Here is a 26,396-nt window from a genome sequence, read left to right as displayed (position 1 = left end):
AAAAGGTGAAAAGGTGCAATCTAACCGCATTTAACATTTGTATTGCGAAAATGTTTAGCCGGAGGGAATTGCAATTTATTTAATATGTTGGGAAAAAGTTTGAAATAATTAAATTGTGTAGAATTATATTTATTGTTCATATGCGTAGCGCTTTGATGCGTTTTGCAATTTATTTATTTGGCAGTTGAATGTTGGACAGAGAGAACAGACGTGTTCAGGAATCGGGGATACAAGCATTTCATGACGCTGCAGCCAGGACGTTGGCACGTGTTTAATCCTACTAAGTATGCCGCCAAGCATTCGAACCTTGGTCACACGACCTCAGACACACGGTTGTCATAAAATGTTAAATATAAATTTATGGCGGACAGTGCGTTTGTAGCATACTAAACACGATGATGTGGAGGGCTCAGGATTCAGGACTCGAAAGCACATTAGCCAAATGAAGCTGTTTCGATTATCGTCCCAACGCTTCAGATTGGTTCTATTGTTATTTGTATTTTAGGGAACATTTCAGCACTAAATGTGCCATGATGACATGATTTGGTTACAATTTTCACAGGTGATGAAATCTCATTTACATGTCGCGTACACTGAAAAAAAGAACAGTTTCTTAAACCAAGAACATTTATTTAAAAAATTATGTTCTTAAAATAGCACAAGATGTCTTATCATCTTAGATGAAATTGCTAAATCTAAGAAAATTAATCTGAAAATACGAAATTCTTACAAGAATTCTTGAATCCACCTAAATTTCTATATTATTTTTAGCTATCTTTCAGTGCATTCATTCATAGCTCAGTTAGTCGATCTGAAGTTAACGATTCTTCATTGTAGTCTGCGAGAAGAGGAGGTGTTGGGCTGAAATGCTCTGAGATTCAAAAAGAATTTCGTAAGTACAATGCTCAATAATAAAATATTATATATACATATATAGTTTAGTAGGGAACGACATAATTCCGCATAGTTAGAAAAAGAACTATAAAATAAAATATAAACATATTTTGGTCTTAAAAATATATGATTTTTACCCCTATTAATAAGAACTAGGCCTTATATGAAAAGTTTTTAAAATCAAGATTTGTTTTTTTACTTCTACATACATTTTCATGTTGTTTACACACTTTTTAGAAGAAAATTCTTAGTAAATTTTTTTTCGGTGTAATGTCAAACATTGTGAATTAGTCGTATTGTTGAAATTAAATTCAATTGCAAATCAAAATTCACTTGTACAAATCAAAATCTAATGTATAGATATTACCATGTCAAGTCGCTATGATGGTGCCGTGACAATTTTCTCCCCCGACGGACACCTGTTGCAGGTGGAATACGCTCAGGAGGCAGTTCGCAGGGGTTCAACAGTGGTATTTATTCGTGTGATAATCATTTGATGGTTACTAATTGGGTACGCTTAGGTCGGATTGTGCACAAAGAATTGCATAGTGCTGGGAGTGGAGAAAAAGGCTGTCGATCCACTGCAAGTTGAGAGGGCGACACATAAAATTAAAAAACTTGACGATCATATGATCATTACTTTTGCTGGTCTTACGGCCGATGCTCGAGTGCTCATTAATCGTGCCCAGATTGAGGCTCAAATGCATTGCCTAAACCGGGAGAGACCAGCGTCTGTGGAATACATTACACGGTAATGGGAATTAATTCAGTTTGGTGTTCATTATGCTAACGGCATCACTCGCCACAGATACATTGCCAAATTAAAACAACAGAATTCCCATACGAATGGACTGCGTCCATACGGTGTCTCTTGCATCATAGGTGGCTTCGATGTGGATGGAAAGCCGCATTTGTTCCAGACCGAGCCTTCGGGAATCTATTACGAGTGGCAGGCCAACTCAACGGGGCGATTGGGCCAAGCAGTCAGAACGTACATTGAGAAGAATCGCAGTGCGATGATTAACGCCCCCAATGAGGTTGAAGCCGTCAAGCAGATGGTGCGCACCTTGCATTTGTCCACATCATTGGGTCCGAGTTTCTTCGAAGTGGTTGTGCTGAAGCACAACGAGCCGATGACCAAAGTTGCCCCCGAGATGATAGCCTACATGGTTCAGCTCATTAAGCAGGAGGTTGCCGAGGAGGAGGCTAAGCAAAAGCAGCAACAGCGCACCGCGGCGACTTGATTTGGAGTTCGACGTTTTTCTTGTTAACTTCACGTTTGCCGAGAGCGATTTAGTTAACCTTTCGGTCCAATCAAGACTTCATGAAAGTTCTTTTTTTTGTTCTCTCTCGGCAATTTAATTTTAACCTCTCTCTCTCTTTCTCTTCCCGTATTTGGCTCATTCTCAAGGGATGCTTGCGGAATATGCCAACTGCAAGCTGGCAAGGGTATGGGAAAGGTAGATGAGGGAAAGTAATCAGCACGAAAAATGTGTAAAGTGAGCAAATCACTTAATTTGCCTCAAGGGCATGTTTATATACTTCATCGCATCGTCCATCGTCCTCACAACGCTCAAATTCCTTGACCATTTCAGATGGACGCTATCTTAACTTGGCCAGCTTTTATGTGCAGGCAACGGGATGGCAAAAGACGAGTTAGAAACTTTTAAGTGAAAATGGGAATTGAATTTACGCCAAAATTGAACACCCAAACACACACAATTATACATATAGTATATGTATATATATAGTGCGAGTATTGGCAGTTTGTGTTGGCTTCAATATTTTCAACCTATGCTTACTCACAACTCACAAAATTCAGCCCGAAGTGCCATTTGCAACGTGTTTATTTAGTTGAAGCAAGCGTTTTAATCAAATGTATGCCCTGGGTAATGTCTGCACTATGAGTGAGAGAATGCTCGAACCGAAATCTATGATGGAAAGTTTGTGTTCGAGTGCGCGTATTTCCAATTCCGTGAAAATTCAGTTAATATTATCGAAGTTGCTCTAATAAACTTTAGATATTTATCAATTATCTGGCAGCAACAGAAAACTTGTATGCATTAGATTGATATCTGATATAATGAGAGGAACCAAACATACTTTACCGTGGACATCCTCTTTAGTTGCCTCATTATTCTGCAAGTAAACTGTTCCAATTTCTATAGGGTTTTTAAGCTTGTCCATCTAATAGTGTAACTTTAAGTACGTGGATCATTCAAAGATTCTTAAAAATATCAAATGTTAAATTATAAATACAAATTTTCAGGGCGGAAATTGAATTCTTTATATATGTATTTTGGTTTATTTGTTTTCATTTTTTTTTTTCATAACTTTCTCATTGTCACATCATTTCGGTTTCGTTCCCTTGATTATTGAAATAACTAGGTCTATAACCTATTTTAGCGTTAGAGTTTAAAATACAGTTTATATTCCCAAAGTTATTAAACAATAATTGTGAACTATCGAACTGACACTATTCATAAATATGAAAATTCAGAATGCATTTTGCTGGCATATTTATGAACAGTGAGTGAGTAAAACTCTGTTAGGAGCTTGTATCGAAACTTTAATTTCACATTCCTTAACACAGGCTCTTGAGTAACAAAAAACGGAACTGCAATCGAGTATGCTCGGCTGTGATATACCAGCTATTCAGAGTCAATACAAACAAGTGGCTTTCTGTATTAGTATTTAAACTGTACAATTTTAAGGTTAGGCTTCAAAAATAATATTAGAAAGACTTTTGTACATATGTATGTGAGTAGTTTCTAGATAAATTAAATTTTTTAATTTGAAACAATTAAATTCAGGAAACACAAAGATTTTAGTTATTAAAATTTTTTCCAAAAATCGTGGCTTTAAAATACAATTGGTATTCCCTTTTTTTTTATTTGCGAGGGCGGAACAAATTTGGTTGTGAAACAATATTGTCTCTGATCTCTGTAGGTAACGGCTGTTAACGCTCATCAAGAATATTTACACGGAGATGACTCCTTCGGCCTGCTACATACATTTCCTGTTGGGACAACACTATAATACCCTTCTATGCTATGGGTAGCGGGTATTTTCATACCGTTTTTTCCGCCTTGCTAAAGTGCCCATACCAACGAGTTAGTGCTGAGTCTGCTCTTCAGACCACAATATAACTTAAATCATATAGTCCAATAAGTCATTCCTATATTATTATTTAGAGTACCGAAACTCCCTTTGACTCTGCCCTTGCTGCTCCACTTGCCACTTGCCACTCATTTACTTTGTCGAGTGTCAAGTGCCGAGTGGGGAGGAGTAACAATGTTGAGTTTGCAGTGGAGTTGTGCTCTGCATTCCCGGCTTTCGGTCGCCTGTGAGTATTTTGCCTGGTGTTTTCTCTTCCTGTTTCACTCATACTTTTCACAGTTAATTTCATTAAGTAATTTTTCATACTGGAACTTTTATTGAGTTTTAAACAGGCAGAGGCACAACGTGGAGGGCACAGAGAAGGAAAAAAGGGGAAAGCAAACAGTTGGTCAGACTGAGAATGAAACAGAGAAAATTCTACCATTACAAATGCGGAGTGCTTGGTTTTACTCGTATATAATGTACTTTATACGTTTTGTTCCCGTATTTCGTTCAACTTGTTTTCCTTTTCTTTTGTCCCTCGAGACATTTTCTGCACTTCCATTCACTTATTTTACGCCTTTTGTTTGTATGCACTTGTTGCGTTTGCTTTTGTATTTGCCATTTTAATACCCTATGTTCTTTTGCTAAGATGAGTATAAAGGTTTATACGAAAGAAGTTAAACTTATTTTATAAAGGATATTTTTTTGTCACTAGCAATATTTCAATTGAGGGGCAAATATTTAATAGATATTTAAATCAATATAACTATTTAAACAATTTGTGTGAAACAGACTAAACCAAATATTTACTAAGTATTTTTAAGTCGAGAACACACAATGAGAACGACGTGTTATTCTTGTCCTTGTTTAGTTCTTCTTTGTTGTTATTGTTGTTGTCGTTTAGTGAGATTTACTTTTATTCATTATTTAACCGCTTCATAGTTAAACAATTTGCATTGTGGGCTTTTCATTTCAGTTTTGCCATTTTAATTAATAAAACAATAAATAAAATGAAATTCATAATTTCTTTGTCAACAGTTTTGCACTTAACTGATTACGTATTAAATCGTATCTACACTATTTGCACAAACTTTGCTGTTATATTTATCAAGATTCGTCAGAGCGAAATTGTTCAAACTAAAACTAAAATCAATAGCAGAATAATATGAGAACATGCTACCACGATTCGGATTGCAATTTACGTTTATATTTTGAAATGTTATTTACGCACATTCCGTTAGGAAAACAATGAAGCTCGCTGTGGTTTGCGATTTCTATAACAAGAAATTGGGTTTACGTATTTGCTTGTCTATCAGTAACATTCATTTTGCTCTATGTCAATAAGCAATGCAATACTATATAGACCAAGAATAATTTCACCAAAATGTTGGTGGAATATTGGATAAATGCAAGCTTTAAATGAATTCAACTGAAAAGAAGTAAAATCTGGTTTAGGTAAAGAATACACAATTTAAACATCAATCGTCTGGCACAAAGTGACCACTGCAAATGAGTTAACTTTGGCGGCTGTCTAAACTTTCATAACTTTGCAAAGTAGATGCGGATCGCTGCGTTAATTGGAGCTGTGAGCTTCACTAACTGCCAAAGCGTTCAAAAAACTCCGCAGAATACAAAGTCCAACAACGTCTGATTAACCCGTTGGGGAGCTCGTCTTCAAGTTTGTGGAAGAGCAAAAAAAATCGGAGCGTAATTACGATGATGAGATTCGCCGGGGCAGGCTTCAAATGAGAAGGTGACCCGTCCCGTCTTGGCCAGTCTAAGAGTTTATCAGCCGCATTGGGACAAATTAAGTTAGGTGCAGTGGGACGCATCGATGTGGCGCCCTCTAATAAGCAAAATGAAAACAAAAATGTCAGCCGCTCATGAAGCGTGTCAGTCAGTTGGTTAGTTAGTCATCCAGTCAGTCAGTCAGTCAGTCAGCCAGTCGCCGATGGGCGTCAAAAGCAACCTAATAACTTGACTCACGTAATAATTGGAATTTATGAGTCATTTTCCTTTGGCACTTGTCCTTTGAGCCACTTTGGGTCTTTGGTCCATTGGAGGAGGATGTTCGGTTACACTTCACTCACAGCTCTTGAACTTTGACTTGTGCTAAACAAAGCGCGTAATGCACACCGCATACCGAGTGCCAGGGCAAGGGTTATATTCCTAGACCCTTTGCCCAATACTATGCTCTGTCGAGCGGTGACTAAATGCCAAAGCGGAGAGAGAAAGGGAAAAGTAAAAGTTTGCGCCAAGTTAAAGTGCTTTTAAAAAACCATTAACGTCATTTCCTGCACTGTCTCTGTGCGAACGTCACAACTTCAGGTCAACTATAAATAAAAATCAGTATGTGTTGTGGTTTAATGCCATCTATATTGTGCTTTACTGATATTGGTACTAAAAGGTACTATCATTTGCGATTGCACCATGAATTTGGGATACGATTACAAAAATATTTTCCAATCGAGTTGATATTTATGTCTTCTGGTTTATTGGTTTATCTTGACCCGCAATGATTTTCTGTTTTCGCTCTATACTAAGAAGATTTGGTGTCCAATATTGTGTTAGATCCGGCAATCTGGTCGGTTTTTCTTGTACAGCAATGGATTGTTTCTCTGGATATTCTATTTTCTTTACAGAATCCGATTCATTTTTATTTAAATAGCGAGTCAGATCGGGTAACTTTGAATTCGATAATTTGGAAGATGACACTTTATGGCTTTCTTTTGATTGTAGAGTATCCTTTAGTGTTGAGTGTGATCTTACAGCCAGACAGCATGCAGAACCCGGAGAATTCACAGATCTCTTTTGTAGTAGAGTGCTCGATTTTTTAGCAGCTCGATTTAGTGGGCAGCTTGGAACCAATTTAATTGGGTGAGTCTGTGGCAGCTTTGTCGATCTTTTTTGCTTTGTCGAGACTTTTGCAACTAATGACCTGGAAATTCCATCTCGCTTTGAGTCCGGCAAAAGATCTACACCTCCAGGTTCCCTTTTATTTTCAATACATGATGTTGATTCTTTCTTTGCAATAGAAATCGGCTCTTCTAGTTTCTCGGGTACAGTATCAATATTATTTGGAAATTCTGAAGGGATACATGGCAATGAGGGGATTCCTCTGTATTGCTGACACTTAACGAGACCACTTTGGACACATGGTTTAAATGGTTGCTCCTCGGATGCCATTTTAGTTATTTTAATGCAGTTGTCAAATATAGAATGGCGCTTCTTCTCATTTTCCTTTCGGCATTTTTCCCTATGTTCGTATTTCCTGTAGGCTAACTCCGCCTTGGAGAAATAACCTGGCCAGCAATCGTCACGACTTGTATTTCTCCGAATCATCTGACCCTCGGGTGTCATGTCTAATTGATTATCGCGTTGATAACGCTCCGCGGCCTTGGCCAGTGGAAACATTGGTCGTCCCACTTCCTGGCAATCCTTCATAGTATCAACCATTTCGTTAAAGAAGTCCACATCATCCTGAAGATGAGGATCCTCCTCACAAGCAGTCATACGCATAAGCTCATCCTGTCGTTGCTGTAGGAATTGCTGTCGCTGACCATAAAGAACCTGCCGCAAATCGGCGGTCACTTTGTCCGTTTGCACCTTCTCAGCGTCAAAGAACTTTTTGTTTGTCTCATCGTTTTTATAACGCGTGGCGATTTCAAAGCGTCGTACCTCCGCATCGCGAAGTCTCTTCTCGACTCGTTGTCTTCGCTCTTCTTGCTCGTAGGTTCGACGCTGTTTGGCAAGTTCTTCTCGGTGACATTTGCGCGCAGCTTCGTCCTGATTCTCCTTTGCCTGAGACTCTGCTTCTATTGCGGCTTGTACCTCTTCTCTTTTCCGTTTGCCCTCTTGATGCAGCCGACAAACTTGCTTAGCTCGCTCTTCTTTGACTCGAATATGGCTGGCACGCATGTTTAAGATTTGTTTGTTATAGCGCTTATCAAGATTGCGCTGTGCTACCCGATTGACACATTGTATTCTATGATCAATTTGATCGCATATTTTCTCAACTATGAAACAGAATTCATTATAATACCTTTGTTGACATAAATATTTAACTTACATTTGACTTTCTCTGCTTTCTCCTTGAGAGCATCCTTATAGGCAAGTCGACAGAGCTCGCGTTTTCTTGCCTCGATCGCCTTGGCAGCCCTGTCCTCGATCTCATTCTGGCACTTGAGTTTTTCCCGCTCAGCAATTGCGTCGTTAACCTCCTGCTTCTTTTCGTCGAGCTTGCGTTGTCTTCGCTCTTCGAGATCCCGTAAGAAATATGTACGCAAGGCGAGCGATTTTTCCTTTTCCTGAGCTTTAATCTGCTCTTCGGAACTATGACCGAAAGGAATTAACACCTCGGGGCACTGCTGATCTTCCAAATGTTTCTGTCGCAATGCGTCCTGAGCAATTTCCTGTTTGATTGACTCGTCATAATGACGGTGCTTGATTAATTCGCTCTTGAGAAGAGCTTGACGCAGTGCACGAGGACCCGGCTTCATCAGATGCAATATTTGATTGGCCCGCATAATCCTTTCCTTACGGAGTTCATCTAGCAGAACTTGTGCCCGCAAATCTTTGGTCTCTTCAGCAAGAGCTCTATCTCTGGCTGCCTGCATCACATCATCGTCATTGGCCTGGTGACTCTCGAGGTTGATGAAGCATTTACAAAGAGCATCATTGCCATCCTTGAGATACTGCTTATATCGCTGCTCCTCCTCGACGGCAGCCAACATTTCCCGTTTATCGTCCTGCCTCGATCTGGATAAAATTGCTTCGAATCGCTTGGAAGACAAAACGGTGGGCCGAAATCCCAAATGCTTTCGCACGAATTCTTTGTGGCCGGCTTGGGCCCTGCATGCCATGTTGAGTTTCATGATGAATTAATTATTGGAAAAGTGTTTCTCGGCTTTTACGAGTGTTGGCCTTAAATTTTGCAATTGCGCAGAAATGTCAATTAAAAATATGTTGTTATGTTTGTTGTGTTCTTTTTTTTTATTTGTTTAACCAATTAGTACAGGCTTTAATTTATGCAAGTGTGCAGAAAAGCCAAATAAAATTAACTACAATAATTGTGTGTAATTGTGTTGTGTAGCTTTTTTTTTCTTACTGTTATAGTGTTTGTTGAGCATGTGTTCTGTCTAAACATGTTGATTTATTTTGGGAATCCTACTGCTCCCAAAAATTTCATTTATTTTGGTTGCGAAGAAACTAAAAGATCTTCATGGTATATTTTGCACTCTATGGTGTATTTTAAATGTATAGGTATATCCTTATACCAAAGATGATATTTGTAATATTTATCCTTTAACAAAATACTATATACAATATTACTACTTATACTATATGGTATAATATAGTATATTCATTATAAATTGGAATATTTGTGTGTGAAGTGACTTTTCAAATTGAAGAGCGATTATCTCAAACTTGAACACACTCGACTGAAGCTTACTCATTTGTCAAAAAGTGGTAAGAGATATTTGAAAGTCGAGCACATTCGACAACAGCTGAAATTGAAAAATACCCGTAAAGTCCTGGATACATACTTTACTTAATCTTTCTTACTTGTTCATTTAAATAAATGCTCCTTAAAAGTCACCAAGTCAATTGCTTCAGAAAAGGCAGAGGTAAAACTTTTTCCTTTGGCTGTTCCGTTTGTCCATCTACTTGACTGGCCCCAAAATTGGATAAACCTCAATTAGTGTTTTTTGCCTGTTTAATCAAATTAGGTAAAACCTTGGCAGGATGTTCGATTGGTAGAGTGGGAGATGGGAGAATAAATGTAGGTTAAAGTGCAGCTGGAGGTAGACTACAGCCAACGACAAAATGCTGCACAGTCCAATTCCCAGCTGGCGGAAAATTATACAAAAAATAAAGGAAAAAAAAAATTAAATGAGAATAAGAGGCGGGAAAGCTAAGGAAAAACAGAGAACCGCCGAGCAAAGTTGACTTTCATTCGAAAAGTTTTTGTGAAAATCGCTGGGCGTGAATTTGTGCACGCAAAATATTGCGTTTGCTCCGTTTCTGTTCCAATTTCTGCTCGGGCTCCAACTGAGGCATGGCAGAAGCCGAAGGGGAGCGTTTGCCGTGATCCTATGCCAAACACCGGCGATTATTGTTACAAAATGCAGCGGGCCATGTAATTTTTTGGCAAGGAACACGTAGAGGGACTCAAAAATGAGAATTCAGACTCACATTCTGATTCAGATTTAGATTCAAATTGCCCAAAGAAGCAATCGTCGTTGTTCTGAACTTTTCAATGTGAAAGAGAAAGGGAATGGAACCTGCGGGATTCAAGGGGCGCAACATGCTGTGGAAGCTGTTCTGCGCTGTGCTGAGTTGAGCTGGGCGTCATTGTCTGCCACAGGCTTCTGAAAATTGTTTGGTGAAAATTAGTTTTTCAACTTTTCTCCGGTTCTTTTCCTTTTATTTTCATCTTTATTAATTTTTTCTGGCGTTGCCATTTCGTATGGAAAATGAAAATCTAAACGTAGCTTGCGAAATTAATTTGCAATTCGCTTTGGCTTACACATTGTTACTTTCCTCTCATTTAAGGGGCTAATAAAAATCAAATTTGAATAATTTATTATTAATTTAACCTTATTTATGTGTTGCGGGAATCCAGCTGCGTTCCGATGTGTTTGTATTTGCAATAATAATTGATGTTTTTTTGGTGGTCTTCTTTTGAATTCAACAGCGTGCAGCAGCGAATTATTTGGTATTTAGTCAATGTGTCATATGTACTACATGTGTACATGTTATAATCAAAAAATAATTTGTACAAACTGTTTCCCTTTACAATAAAAAAATGTGGTTAGTTGAAATTTGCAATACGTAATTGTTTGCAGTTATTCCTGACGTTTTTATTGTACACTTTACACCTCTAATAAGAGGATGCTTTTCCATGAATCGAACACAAATTTCTGGAAAACATACGATGTCGTATAAACATAGTTTAATTTATTGAAGACCTAACTTCTTAATTAATTAATTTTTGATCAGTGAACTAGGTCGTTAAATTTTGTTCACAACATGATTCATAGTTCGATTTCATTCATAATTTATTTTAGTTCTTTTTTCGATATTTTTAAACGGGATTTGTTTTATTTAAGTATGAATTTCTACTTCAAATTTGAGAGATACAAAATAAGTGTAAGTAATCCATTTTAAAGCTGAAGACAAAAAAATAAGAGCAGCCACATAAGTTAAAATATCTGCACGATATAAAAGGAAAACAGACCGAAAAAAACAAGTTAACATATTTAAATCGAGCATGTTAGCTAGTTCAAACTAAAGAAATTAAGTGAACAACTGCAAAAGAACGATAAAAAGAACAAAATTGGTGAACTACTGCCAAGCTATCTAATTGGAGACAACCGTATTTTATTAATTGGCAGTATGAACAGGAAATAAATTATTATTTCATTGGCTTTTTAATACTTACTCTGCCTGTATATATAAATCATTCCGCTGGTTGAAATACAGAAGATTTGGGTCAAAGAAAACACAGTTTGAAATGCAATTTGTTTTTATTTAATTTTTATTACACTTCATAAAAATCAATTTCACAATTCATTATGGCATATTGTTGAATTATTTTGTAAACTATATGAGTATATTTAAAATATTTGGTTGTCTAAACTAAAATTGTCGTTGATCTTCAAATGATTTCTTGCAATTAACAATTGTTATTTAGCTACTACATACTTCAGTAATGAACTATTTAATATTCATTTAACTCACTTAAATTCATGGCCATCACAAACTTGGGTTGATTTTGATTTTACATTTAGTTTTTAGTTGTATTTAATTTAGACATGTTTTATTTCGATAGCTGACTGGCTGGTTTCGATTAAAGAGAACTAGATCTATGTATAACCACAACACGTTTAAAACCATTTATATATAATCTGCACATCTCGAACTTGGGAGTATATTTCCTTAATAAATTAAAAGGTTTTGACAAGGTTTTGTTACACGAAATTAAAATGGTTTGCATAGCATTTGGGGGAAAGAAGTAGTCTACCATCTCTATGAATTTAAAATGTAAAGATTTTTATAAAACTATGTGATAGATTTTCGAAATAGATTAGATCCAATAGGATAGTATTACATACTAGTACAAATATCTACACTTAGCACATTGAACGATCAGAATAGAATTTCACTTACACTTGTATGTATGGTATACATGACTTTTGATTTGTCATTGTCACATATTGTATCAGAACTTCTTACTTACGAGTACACCTTTATTTATTACTTATTCATTCGATACGTCCATTTATTATTTTCTTTATTCACACCCAGAATAATGTTAAACTGTGCTACTTTCAACACATACATAAAAAAGAAAGAATTCTTGCGATCAGAAGAAATAGTTAATTGATTGTACTTTATTGCCACAATACTATGAATGCTTTATGCTATATTTTGAGTTACTTCTTTAGTGATTATTTTGATGTAAGTACTTGGATTCTTGTCAAAAAAGCACAGTATCTACAATATAGTATTCACAGTCTCTGATTTTGAAGGAAATATAGAAATCGGCGCAAAGAAGCAATGAAGGCGATATTATTTTAGTAACGGAGAAAATATCATTGAAGTTCGTTGAATGGAATATTCAATATCATTTTGATGAAAAGAAACTGAGAAACCTCTTTTAATTGTTTGATTTATCAAATACCACACCACTGAAATATTCAAGATGTAGTTTACGTGGCAATTGGTTTGAATTGGTTTAGTCTAGAACTTGTTTTGTAAGTCGTCGCAGTATTCTTTGAATATACACACACATATTTAGACCTAAGATTCTTACACATTCTCATAGATTGGTTTAATACCGTATCGGAATATCTCTATCTGTAATTAGAATTCTAGTTGCGATAATCGGCTTGGGCGTTGCCAGTCATCGCCATCGATGGCGGAGGACTGTGACAAGAGACGCGGATGCGACTCAGTCGCAGGCTGCCCGTATTATGCCCACCATCGATGGGGGCATGCAAAAGAGTCCTGGCATGTCCCTGCTGGTGCAGCGAGTGATGGGCACACATGGCCCGACGAGCCTTTTGACTGTTGGCCAGAATGACGTCCTCTGCGTACTAAATGTCCGGTATACTGTGACCTATTGCCAGCTTGGCGGCCACAGTTGAGACTGAAGTCGAGGGAGCGGCGTCTGTGGTGCCAAGTAGTTTGCTCTTGGCACAATTGGCATCGTGGAATAGATGTTCGCAGAGTTTTGGCTCCGATGTGGAGAATTTACTGAGCTCCGCTGCTGTAGCTTCCTGTGCTGCACTGGATATGTTTAAATGTAGATCACTGTATTTACTGAATGAGGTTGTTTGATGCTGCTGCGGCTGATGGACCTGATGCATGTGGCCATGGACACCGACGCCGCTGTGCTGATGATACGGAAAGTGGGGAAAACTCTTTTGCATTGCATGCAAATTTCCCGAGCTGACGGTGCGCTCCAAGATCTCGCCCCAATACTTCTCGGACAAGCCTTCAATATCCGGCCGCACTGATGTGTAGCCATCTCCTGTCGATGGTTGACGCGAGTGCTGACTGTGCATTCTGTTGCCGCCCAAAGTGCCCCTTATGTATTGTGAGGCGCTGCGACTTAAACTGTTTGCTCTGGATCGCGCGCAAATGCCAAGCACTGAGCCGCCAATGGAGCTACCAATGCCTCCAGCACCTCCTCCTCCTCCTGCTCCGGATCCGGCACCGCTTGTGCCATTGTTGGCCGGAGGCCTCGAGACGGGTGGCTCGGGCGGCATCGGAAGCGTTGTGATTTCAAAATCATTCGCATTGATATGACAACATGCTGATTTGTGTTCTGGCGTAGCCTCATTGGGAAAACACTAGAACGAGCAGAGCACAGAAAGAAAATGAAAATTGCATCATAAATCTGATGTTAGTTTACAAAATTAATAAGCATTTTAAATTCGCATCTATTGGTGGCAGTCTGCCAGCTTTATACACAGCTTTGGGCAGAGCTGAGTTTTAGTTCCGGGCTGCTGCCATAAATTTGCCAAACATGACCTCAGTTTTGCTCGTTGTTTGGTTGTTTGGCTGTTTGAGTTCTTCGGAGCTACGCTAAATCATACAACTTCGCCGCGTTTACTAAACGAGCGTATACTTATTTTGGCAACAGCCACTTTCATCCTCCAACAATATTCAAAGAACTCGGGGGATTTTACAAAATGAAATACGAAATTTTCGTGATTACGTTTGCCGCAGAGGGCGTCATGTTAACGCCGCTCTGGATTTTCGCTTTCATAATTCAAAATCACTTCACAGCGCGTGTTTTTTTTAGTGGTGTTTGTTGGTCGCTTTAGAGTGTATTCTATTATACGAAGTATGGCGAACACGGAGGTGCAACCCTTTTTTGAAAAGTTTGTTTGCTCTTTCCCATCGAAATGTTTTGAGCTTTTTGATTGCGTATTCGAATAAACAAGACCAAAAGTGTTAAAGCTGAATGTATGTAACAATTTTATATCCGCTACCCATAGGATAAAAGGATATACTAACTTTGTGCCTCCAGGAAATGTATGTAAAAGGCAGAAGGAGGAGGAAGTATATATATTCTTGATCAGTTAAAAAATGTCGAAGTTATTTCAGCAATTCGTTTGTATTTGAATGTATTACTATTTCAATATATCAATTGTAGTCTTTGGTATATTTTAGGTTTTTGTGGAAAATAAATTCGGTATATTTTTAGAAAATAACGCACTATTTTGCTATTATTCAAAATGGGTAACGGGTATCTCACAGTCGAGCACACACGACTTTACTTGTTAGCTTTGAGCTTATGAGAATTTAAATTCAAGTTTATTTATGTAACCCCAGACAAATTTGTTCAAAACTTTCAACATGTATGTATGTAGTTAAACACTTACTTTATTTGGCATAAGTTGACGACTTAGACGTCTAAAGTCTGAGTTCAGCAGCCAATACATAAAAGGATTCCACAGACTGTTACTCAACGATGTCCAGGTGACCAAAAAATCCAGGAATGGAGGCAGCTGCAAGAAAAAACACCATCAAATAAATACACCGTTGGTAGTATAGAAGTGTCGGTGTCGTATACGCAATATTATTACACATGCGATGCGTTATCTCTATCGTGTGTTTATAACTACTTGCCTTTGAGCCTGTGCAGGCAGTAACAATCTCCTGAATGGTCCACGGCGTGACCATAACAATGAATCCAAGTGAAATTGCGGCCATGGAACGTGACGTGTTGCCGCTTGAATTCTTCTCTTGTATGGGCACAATCTGTAATTAACGTAGATTCATTTGATGATCTAATTAAATCAAAGCCACCATATTACGAAGCAGTAAGTATAACATTTTACTCTTAAATATTTAAGTATTAATATAAGAATTTCAACTGTATTGATTAATTTAAAATGCATTTATCTGCATATTTTAATGTAGAGAGCGTAATTTAGAATAAAATTCATCTTGAAATACTGCATTTCAAAATGGAAATGAATTAAAGCATTGCCACAGAAATGTAGCTAAAAATGTTTATCAAGGAACATTACTCACCTTTTTGGTAATCTTATTAGTCATGCTAGGCATTCCAACGAGGCCCATGCTCATGGCCATGCTTAAATGGTTCATAACGGGTGCCCTATGATGATGATGGGGATGATGCGAGTGCCTGTGACTTCCATGTCCAAATATGTGTGATGATTGCTGTTGTTGTTGCTGCGCCTGATGCTGAGCCTGATGCTGCGACTGATGCTGATGCTGATGCAGATGCTGAGTGGGATGATGTGGATGGGGATGATGGGCGGCTGCTGTAAGCGGCATGGTTGGATCATTCAGGCGAAACCGACTCATATGAAAGCTGGAGCCGTAGCAGTACATCAGCACCATCGTTGTGGGAAAGTATAAAGCACATGTGGACAAAATTCGGTAAGAGGGCTTACTGTAAAACGGTTCGCAGGCCATTAGACCCGTGTTGTTGAAGTAGTAGCCTATGTTTGGAGGATAGAAATACACATAGATAAACGCCAGATGAGCACAAGTTTACTTTCATTTAATTTTCCCTTTTCAGTATGTGTTACTTTATGGGTATGGCAATAAGTCAACTCACCTTTGGGCAACACGAGAAATCCGAACACCGTCAGGCTGATAATCCATGTTAAGCTCAATATAGCAACGCAGCCCTGTAAAATAAGCATACAAACGAGTATATTACACATTTTCCTGTATATAGTTGCTGCTCGTTAAGTTGAGTTTTTGTTGTCACATTTTGATTGCCTACTCCTAGCTTTGGTTGTATCTATAGCATTGCCCGTTGCCACATTCTTGGACTGCCCTTCACATCCTCTCTACTTCATACGTGTCCAGTGAGTCCAGCTGGTTATGTGATTTATTGCCGAAGGAGTAAAATGAGCACGTATCTGATTTGAAGTGATTTTTATGCGGAACATTGCAGATGCACGTTCATGTTTATTCGAATTTTCCATAACGGGACACATTTTTGCAGCATCACGCGTTCTTAGAGCTTTACCAAAATTACATTTTTAATCTAATTTACTAAATAGTAAGGTTTAATTTAAATTAATTTACTTATAATGTTTCATTTCTCTTATGAAGAAAAATCTCCAAAATACCGGAGTGAAATAGAAACAACTGATCTCCCAAATACGTAGAATAAAGTTGTAGTAGTTATCGAAGTTTCTCAATATTCTATTTTGAGGGCTTAGTTAGATTTGTACAACACACTGTAAAAGCACGATGGTCATAAAATGTATAATGGAACACATATTTTTTGGTTTTATGTGGTATAACTTTTAAAGTATACAAATTTTTAAGCAGATTTAAAGCAGCATTTTTCGTGGTAGATTATTATAAATATATTTTACACCCTATCGTATATTTTAAATGTAGTACTATATTATTGAATGTAGTAACACTCCTTTGATATATTTTTTGATAATTTTTTGCTTTTATTCTAAATGGGTAGCGAGTACTTTACTTTTCGCACTACTTCGCACTACCACAATACTTAAATAACTAAAATTTAAAATATCTTGAGATATTAAAATAATCTCCCAGATAGTTTTTACACAAGAAGAAGCTTATGTGGCTCCATGATTTCATTAATTATTTTGGGGTGTTGCTCAGATAAAGTCGAATTGCCAGCACGACGAATACAGCACAGGTTAATATAGCACGCTGGCCGTGAGCAAAGCAAAAGACTCACCTAATATATAGTTAAACAAGCTTGTGCGGTCAATGATGGTCTTAACTTTTTTGGGCTAGCGCCGAGTGCAACTTTTGGGAAAAAGATATATTTTGGAAAGCTAGAACTGACAAGGGCTGAAAATTAAATTTAAAACTTTTGATTTTGTTACGAATATTGGACAGACTCGACCGCAAACAAAGCAGAAAACGGAACATTTCCGAGACACCACCAAAATCATACCAAATTCGCGAAAAACTGATAGGCAAACTGTCTGCCCAACATTAGCTCTGTTGGAATTTGAATGGCAGCATAAATAAAAACATTTTCGTTCTGATATTATAACAATCTGTTGGTGTCTGTGTGTGAGTGTGCTAACTTGCAAAAAGCTTTAGTGGTTTTCATTATTATTTAAATTAGCATTCGCAAGTCAACGGACTTCAGTGCTGCACCAACTTCGAAGCTCTCCGGCCTCATTAAGTGCCAACTAAATAGGACTGAATATAAATTGAATGAAGTTTTCTGTCTAGCAAAATAAGTTCGGAAAGGTCAAGAACCTTGATACAGGGGTCAGTTTATTTCATGAAAAAGCAATTGCCATCAACATATAAAAAATATTAAATCTTCCACTGACACGAAACATTAAAGCTTAATTATTATTCAACTATTTCGATAACTTAATGAACTTAAATGATAAACTGAGGCTTTGCATCGAGATCTTAAACATGTTCGTTTTGTGTAACAAATAATCTTTTAGCTCTAGAATTTTTTGTATTTCAAATAATTGATTTCATGAACTACTTATAAGTATTGAGAAAACTTTTCTAATACTTTCACTCATTTTGTATTTCAATGTAAACTAATTTGTTGGTCAAGTTCAATTTCATTTAACCTCAAGATAAACAGTTTAACTGAGATTCACTTCAGAATTATATTATTCTAAATACTTCAAAAAAGTTTAAATAATAAACCATTGTTAATGTAATATGAAATGGATTGGAATTTAGTTCTTCGTTGACAAAATATGTGAGTAAATTTAATGAAATTGAAGAATTTTCATGATTTTGTCGTCGAAGACGGTTCTCAACAATAAAACTATTTCTAACAAGAATTTCCTGAAAGCTTTTCAAGCAACTGACCTTAAATAATCATTAATTGCAACGTATTACCCCAAAGCAACCAGCGCTAAGTGTATTTGTAAAGAGGTCCTTTGTGCATTTGTACGTTCATTAGAAACTTTTCGTTATCATAAATAACATAAACAGCAACATAAAGTTTTGCTCTTTATTTTTCCCGAAATGAGTTGCAATTTATGGTTGATTCAATAAAAAACGCACCAACAGCTGAGCTGAGAAGTGGCAAGTTCTCTCTTTCGCTATTATACGAGAGTGGCGAAAAGTGGGCCAATAAATCGCATTGCCTGTCTGTCAGACGCCTTGGGTTGCGTCGCCAGTTTTCCTTTATTAATTTTTTTTTGACATAGAAAACTCTATAACAAAATGGGCGAGGCAGTGCCAAATATTGTAAAGCGTAATTCCACCAGAAAAAACAAATTTTCAGCTAAGCAATCAAATTTATGCAAATATTAACATAAAATATTATTTATATGCTCTTATTGGAAATATGAATTAAATCTAGTCTAAACGAGTCATCTATTTTATACGGACACATTTTGTTGGATATTGCTGAAGATTAAACAGTAACTTGATATTGTTTGATTAGATATTTGATTGAACTGCAAAAATGGAAATGAGCTAAACTTAAATTTCTTTAAAGTTTTATTTTAGTAGACTCTTTATGCATGCCACTGAAACATAAATGTTTTTATGCTCTGTTCTTATTGAAAACGAGCAAATACACAGAAAAGAAGTACTAAAAAAGACAAGTACTTAAAGTAGTGAAATTAATTCTGTTTGAGGATTAATAGAATGAAATAAATCTGAAATTCTAGACTCGAATCAACCAAATCCCTTTTTGTCATAATCTGCCCATTATTTTTCACTATCCTGTTAATTTTGTGTGACTCTCAATGGTAAAAACAAAAGCCATTAAAACATTACACTGATTTTACATTTTTGATTTAAAAAATGTAAAATTTTGTCGTTTTATAGTCGTCTTTATATTAATGTACATTTGCATATTTCAACACCAGTGAAAAGAAAATATTTATATATATAACCGGATGGACTTTTCTCCCGTTTTGTAAATGATACGCGCCTTTTTGTTCTTCAAACCAAAAAAATACGTCTTTTTACTTCTGCACACAAATTTCGCTTCTTATTTTCCTCTGGACGTCGTCTCTTTATTTTTTTGGAGGCGGCCAAAATGTTTACTTGCTCATAAATTATGATGTCAGTGTGTGTGCCAAAGAGGGAACTGCAAAGAGAGGTCTTAGGCTGACTGCCTATGCTCGTTTGCTGCCCCTTTTCCCCTTTGCCCCCTTGTTGCTTGCGGTTTCCGGGGTGGGCGCCATCGCTTCATTTGCGTGTGTTCTATCGTTTGTCCTCCGCGGTCTTGGGCCAGTACTATGTATGTATGTATGTATGTAGAGGGACTTTTCTGCGGTCGTCGTATTTACTTCACGAGGGAAAAATGTTGCTTTCCTTTTTTTATGCGTATTTTATACACTGGACTGTGTTTATGTGCTGTTTTGGTTTTTTGCTTGTCTTGCTGTTTCATTCTTCATTTTTGGTTTATTCGCTTTTCTCCTTTTCTGGTTTTCTTCTTTTCGCATTTCTCTTGCTTACTTGCCTTTTGTTTTAATGACTGGCAAAGAGCTTAGAGCCCATTATCCTTATTTATCCCAACGTAATTGGCTCATAGATACAACTGTTGTTGCTGATGATTTGGATGATGTTGCGTTGGTGGCATTGGTTACTAGATTTTATTGGCGCGTGATTTCTTCGAATTTCCCATACGCTTTGTTCCATGCAGTTTGTCCTTTGTAATAAATTCTTATCTTAACTTGTCGCTCGACTTATCGCAGCAGACAACGTGCCTTATCTGTCTTGCCGCGCATTAACAAGACCTTCCACATTCCCTTCCCCCACAACAGACTTATAATCCACTCACCTTCTTGCTAGAGTGCTGATAATAGCGTCGCGGATGTAGTGCACACATGTATCTGTCCACGGCCATGCAAACCAGAATAACGGCGCTCTGTTGCGAAAGTGCACCTCGCAGCAAAGCCTGCGCAAAGTAAACGAGTGCAAGAACATGTTTGCAGTGGGTAAAACATGGCGAGAAAGAGAGAGAGGGAGAATGGAAAGAGAAAGTTAGAATGCGACAATATTTTTATCTGATCTCTTGTTATTCTATTATCAGCAACAAATCGGCCATAAATTATAAAAGCGATATGAGTATAATAACTTACGTTAAAATAAATATGGTTGAAAAAGCTGATGGACCAAATTTTAAATTGCTTCTTCTGTGTAATGTTGTATTGCAATGAAATGTTCAACAATACAACAACGATACAATACAACATCGCTATAAAATTAAGCTTTACATTTAGTTTTGTAACCAGTAATAATTTTTTCGAAAATAAACATTTTACAAACTAATTATGTGTAAGTAGTGCTAATTAAAAATGGAAAGTAAACTTGCAGCCTCTTAATGCTATTTGACGGAAAGTGGATTGTCCATCTGGTGAATTAAATGGTTGTTTGGCCTTATTATTATTTTATTTAAAGCTAATTTTGTTTATTTACATATAGTTTTATTAGGCCATAGTATATTTTTTTAAATACTATTACTTAAAAACTCAAAATTATAACCTTTGACGTTTGTGTACTTTATTAAAATAGAAAATCATATTGAAACATTTGTAAAGTCTACCTATAAAATAAAATTTGTCTCAACTGAAAGCTGCTATTTGTATGACTCCACGCTTAGAGCAAAAATTAAAAAGTTTTGTGCACTTTCGATGTTTTGAGTAAACCTATTTAATGGTAAATTTTTCAACTACTAAAAATTTCGATCCAAATTATGTCAAGACTTATATATCATATAAGCATTAAAAGTTAACATATTGTTTTATTTATTTTGTGAAGTGGATTCTCTATTGAATGAACACAAATGTATGTATGTATTACCTAGTTGTTTAACCCTCAAAATGAGTGTTTAGTCGTTGGGCTATCAATGTAAATATTGATTTTATGCTAACAATATAAAAATATTTTGAATAATTTTAGATTTTGTGCTACTTTTTATGTTTTTCATGATATAAAACTACTACAAAACATTACATTCTTTAAATGTTTAAACCCATTTGGATTATGTTCGATTTTGCATGACAATGCTTATTCTTTTTTAATTTGTCACATCTAGCAATCGAATACATATGTAGCTCAACGTAGAAAAATAATACAATATAATGCTCAGAAATAATAAACAAAGAGCTTAGTAATAGTTAGGTTATCGGAATCTATTTTTCTTGTTTACCAAAATTGAAACACATTAAAAAGTGAAGCAATTAACCTGGACAAACACAAAGCAAATATCAAATTGTTTTTTGTATTGTTGTATATTTTATTAAATTTTATTAAATAAATATATCATTCATTCGAAATGAAAGCAATGACGATACATAATATAAGCGATATATTAGAATTCTTGAAAAATAGCAAAATTATCAGAGTAATAAGACTTTTTTTTTAAAAATAAACTTTGTATACTTTGAGTACATTGTAAGTTTTAAATAATAATTTAGGATGTAGATTTGGTATACTTGGAAAAAATCCGACAAGCTATGTGTCTTCGATTCAACAAAAGCGCACATTAAGTTTTCGACCCCGTTTGTTCGATTTTCGCTACCATGTGTAGTTAAATTTTTCTCCTGCCAATAGAGGTCACGTAAAGAGTTTAACATGTATGAAATCCAAAACGAATCGGACAACCTGATACCGCTAAACATACATATCATACACCTTATAATGTCGGATATGTCTCCATCTGATTGTTTGGCAGAAATCAATATTCAATATACTACAAACATGACATTTGATCTATGCGATTATTGCTTCAGTTTAGCATACTTATGGATTGTTATCAGGATTCCTTACTCACGTGCTTAACATACACTTAGGATAACTTAAGTTGTGACGGTCAGTCGAGTCGGTTAATCTTACCTGTATCTGACAGAAGATTTCACCATATGGCCAACAATGAAACAATGCAGGCATTAGCCCAAACGGTGTAATTAGCAGACCAATTGTCAGGTCATTCAGAGCCAACGAGGTAAGCAAATAACGTGGCTGAAAGCAATTTGCGAGAATAATAAGTGTCTGTTTACTCATGATGAGTGTGTGACTATCCATCTGACTTACCTGTTGATGTATGTAGGCGGCGTAGCGACGATTGTTGATGACAAATATGACCAGACAGTTGGCACCAATCACACCCAAAGTGAGCACCAAAATGAGCACCGCTTCGATGGTCTCGGCAATGCCAATGTGTAGTATAAAATTGTGGCCAGAGTAACGTGGATGCGAGCAACTGGAATTCTTAACAGCGGGAGCCACAAGCAATGAGCCAGTCTTCAGGTCCATTGCAAAGCTGAAAGAGATTTAATTTAGTTTAGTTGCATTTGAGATACTTTTTTCGAGTGGAAAGTCTGCATTGATTGTAAACTCATATTTACATTTTGCTGAAATTCATTGTCCCATGTGCAAATATTCAACATGGCCGCAATTTGTTACGCCATAATGAAGTCAAAACATGCGAAAGCGTCTCGTCGCCTGGACAATTTATCAGCGTAAAAGGAATTCAGATTGTGGCTGAAGCAGCACTCCCAGACAAGTGATAAATAGAGACAATGAATGACGAAAGAGAAGAGGGAAAACAGTGTCCATATGACGCCAGACACTGACGAAACAACGTGCCGACATAATGAACCTTTACAACATAATTGGATGATTTTGCTCGGTTTTTGTTTTTTTTTCTCTGCTATTGTAGATTGCCTAGTATTTTAGTGTCTTCACTCGCAATAAATCAGAAATGCTTGCCCAACGTTGATGGCCATGTCTCTGCGTTCCTTTTTTGTTCGTTGTTCTCTTTTCCACGTTGACATTGAGAAATGTTTCAAAACATAGAAACGTTAAATATATTTGCTTTAAACAATGTACTTAGGCAAAGCCAGAAGGAACAAATTCTGTGCAGTTACAGTTTCTTTAGTCAAAATATGTTCATTGTCATTAATCTGAGGTTTTGTGATTTATTGTACATAATACTTGAGGTCGCACAGGTTAAGTTAAGTCTAAAATCATCGAAAGAAATATGACCCAACTACCAACTACAATCAAATTTGTCACTACAATTTTGTCAGACCTTAAAGATGTACTAAATGAAGACAAGTAAATAGTTCTTTCATTCTTTTTTGGCTACCGCAAATCTGAATTTTCAATTCTGAGTAGGGAGGGAGTATTGAAATGCTTTGAATGGATAATAAACTGAAAGACAATAAAAGCGAATAATCTGTGGATGGTTCTGTGCTCGCCCAAAACCAATTCAATTTCCAAGTAATGAAAGGAGAAAACTCGCTTAATTCCGCGTATTGTTAAGTCCCTCGTAATCGAATCGGCAACTGCAGTCACAACCCCAAAAACCTAACTTGAAGCCCAAATAGAAACTGAAGCGGAATCGCAAAATGGAGTTGCTGAATCGGGGCATCGGCAAATGCCGGAAACCAGTGTCAAATGTAAAACCACGTAATTGTTTTAAAATGCGCAATAGCGAATGCGATAGAAAAGCGAAAGAGAGAGAGTTAAACAACATTTCAGAGTAAAACAAATGAATATCCGATGAGATAGAGAGCTCGAACCGAATTTGAGAATCATCAATGTATTCTCTCTCGTAACGAGAACCCAAAACAAGAACAGCAAACAACTACAACGACAACAATAATATAGTAATGAAAATGAGAAATGTAGCCGAACATTGGCAAAGACAAATGCGGAATAAATAATTTAGTTGATGCTGGATTAGAGAGAGCCACAATCAGCTTTTGAATTTACACTCAAGTTACTTCCATTAGTGGCATTTTGTGCAATTCTATTGCATATCATTAGGTGTTGCCACCGGTGCACCGTGCAGCTGGTGAAGCTGCAGTTGGCGACCACCGCACGTTGCTTGCATAATCCATGACCAAACTTATGTCACAAGCTTGGCAAACGATTTGGCCAACGATGACAATGATGGCAACAACAAGAAGCTTGTGTCCACCAAATGACTGCACAACACATTCAACATTCACCATTTAACAGCTGCTCAAAGCGAACTCGACTATGAAATACCTTGTGTAGAAGAAATCTGATGCATTTTGGGTTACCTAAATATTCATTTACAATCTAATTTGTATAATGGTTCGAAAATCAATGCTGTTACATCGATTCTGAGAAAATGAATATTTCATTTTCATTCTTTTCTCTGATAAGATTTACAATTTTAAAGCCAAGCTGCAGCACAATACAATGGAAAAACAAGACAGGAGTTTTGAACTGGACTAACAACTTTGTATTCACATTGCATTTTGTCCTCGTTTGTGGTCGGTCCACAGTCGCAGTCACAGCAACAGCAACTGCCACGCCCAACTTCCTCCTGCCTTCATAAGTTCTAACACTCCCCCTTCGGTGCTCTGCTTTCTAAGGTCTGTGCGTGCGTGTTAATGCACGAAACTGTAAAGTCCGCTCCTCCATTCAAGCCACATTCAAGCACAAGCCGCTCAATGCAATTCGTGAACATTTACACACACACACACAATCACAAATACACACACATACGCACACGCATGTAAAGTAGTATGAAGGGCTAGTTCTGTGGTTTTGTTCTTAAACGGGTGTTGACAATCCCTCCTGCAAGTGTTCGCCATTGTGTCTGTATGTTTGTGTGTGTGTGTATGCATTTCAAATGCAAATTTACTGCACTCGGCTTTGTCATGAATTTTTGTTGTTGCGAGAGCATTTTGGAAGCATTTGCTGGCTTTGCCTTATTTATAAGATTTGCTTTGAAGCCTTGCACTTTCCACATGGGTCAAAGCTGATTCCACTTGACAAAATAGCTAAGTTGCCAGAGACGCGTTGACTGATTGCACATCGGCTGCCCCAATACCACTCTAACAGAATTCGTCCAGGTTTAGGCAATTTCTTCAACATCTAATCAATATGTATAATTATTAACTTACGTAAGAACATGTTTAAATTTGATGCACATGTTGTCAGGTGATATGATTGTTATATATAACAAAGCAAAAATGTGTAGGCGACGCAAATGCAATTAAGTACTATATTTAATATTTAATTGTAATGTTGAACTACGCTTTTAGACCTTTTTTCTTAGATGTGCCTGCCCTCAAATTATTAAAAACCGTTTCAATAACATTCGAATTTCTATAAACGTGTATGCGGAATTTTGAAATAAAGACTCCAAACTCATTGGATATGTATTTGTCATATGTGATGTAGACATTAGTTGACGCTAGGCTAACTCAGATTTTAGGATTTTACATGTTTTATTTAAAATTTATTCAAATATTATATATGAAGAAAATAAGAGTTTTTGGTGCTGCGCAAATTGGACATATGTAAATGTTTTAAAAGTCTGCAATATTTTAAATCATTAAGTTTTATTATTAATTATATTTAAATACGCAGACGTCACTCTTTATTTTAGTAATTATTTAGACCAACGACGAATACTCATAGAATACAATATTATTCTACCAATTTAAATCATTCTTGTTGTTTGCACCACTATTAGTGGCATTCCATTCGATCGAACAGCTAGCATGTACAACAAGCACAATAATTCCAATGTGAAAAGCGGGCTTAAGAATAACAACACATGCGACTACAAGTGATCATAGGTACAAAGCTCTAGAAAGAGCTTTTCGAATATAAGCTTTTTATAATAATAGCGTAACAGCAGAAAACAAGCGAAATTCCTAAGGAAATAGTGGCCGGCGACTACATTGAAAGAGGGAGACAAAGCGAGTGAAGTGAGCGAGTGAGCGATATGTTCAGAGCTTGCACATTGAGAGAAAACAATGACTTTGCCTCCAATTTTGGACTTTTTGCATGCAAATTGGGTTTGGCACCAAAGTGCAGTACTGCCATTTGAATGCCAGTGCTGCCATTTGGTTAAGCTGGTGTCGCTAACAAGGGAGGTTTATCGTATGATTTTATATTGGCTATTAGTTGTGATA

At 36.7% G+C, this 26,396-nt stretch overlaps 3 protein-coding genes across 4 annotated transcripts in view; 1 reads left to right on the top strand and 2 right to left on the bottom strand.

The window, feature by feature from the left end:
- Nucleotides 1-1,109: 1,109 nt before the first annotated feature.
- LOC117571086 (proteasome subunit alpha type-7-1B) lies at nucleotides 1,110-2,926 on the top strand. Its single transcript, XM_034253069.2, has 3 exons — nucleotides 1,110-1,364; nucleotides 1,416-1,645; nucleotides 1,703-2,926. Exons 1-3 carry the CDS (start codon nucleotides 1,263-1,265, stop codon nucleotides 2,136-2,138), a joined length of 768 nt encoding a protein of 255 aa, XP_034108960.1. The 5' UTR covers nucleotides 1,110-1,262; the 3' UTR covers nucleotides 2,139-2,926.
- Nucleotides 2,927-6,353: 3,427 nt separating this feature from the next.
- LOC117570500 (axoneme-associated protein mst101(2)-like) lies at nucleotides 6,354-9,140 on the bottom strand. The gene is made up of 2 exons (XM_034252196.2): nucleotides 8,066-9,140; nucleotides 6,354-8,012 (listed from the first exon to the last, which is right to left on the bottom strand). Exons 1-2 carry the CDS (start codon nucleotides 8,868-8,870, stop codon nucleotides 6,475-6,477), a joined length of 2,343 nt encoding a protein of 780 aa, XP_034108087.1. The 5' UTR covers nucleotides 8,871-9,140; the 3' UTR covers nucleotides 6,354-6,474.
- Nucleotides 9,141-11,565: 2,425 nt separating this feature from the next.
- The window catches only part of LOC117567764 (5-hydroxytryptamine receptor 1A), a 55,555-nt gene continuing 40,724 nt past the window's right edge, over nucleotides 11,566-26,396 (bottom strand). Inside the window, exons 3-10 of one of the 2 annotated variants that reach the window (XM_052003979.1) lie at nucleotides 22,525-22,753; nucleotides 22,327-22,452; nucleotides 20,270-20,386; nucleotides 16,103-16,175; nucleotides 15,550-15,983; nucleotides 15,142-15,273; nucleotides 14,895-15,020; nucleotides 11,566-13,856 (exon numbers count right to left, since the gene is read on the bottom strand). In XM_052003979.1, the coding sequence (XP_051859939.1) occupies nucleotides 13,098-13,856; nucleotides 14,895-15,020; nucleotides 15,142-15,273; nucleotides 15,550-15,983; nucleotides 16,103-16,175; nucleotides 20,270-20,386; nucleotides 22,327-22,452; nucleotides 22,525-22,746 (1,989 nt within the window). In that variant the 5' untranslated portion in view covers nucleotides 22,747-22,753 and the 3' untranslated portion in view covers nucleotides 11,566-13,097. The remainder of the gene's footprint in view (nucleotides 13,857-14,894; nucleotides 15,021-15,141; nucleotides 15,274-15,549; nucleotides 15,984-16,102; nucleotides 16,176-20,269; nucleotides 20,387-22,326; nucleotides 22,453-22,524; nucleotides 22,754-26,396) is intronic. The other variant, XM_052003980.1, reaches the window with a different exon arrangement.

This window comes from Drosophila albomicans, chromosome 3 (genome assembly GCF_009650485.2).
Source record: "Drosophila albomicans strain 15112-1751.03 chromosome 3, ASM965048v2, whole genome shotgun sequence".
Classification (NCBI taxonomy): domain Eukaryota; kingdom Metazoa; phylum Arthropoda; class Insecta; order Diptera; family Drosophilidae; genus Drosophila; species Drosophila albomicans.
Note: the sequence above shows the minus strand (reverse complement) of the source record. Positions and strands in the feature narration are given on the sequence as shown.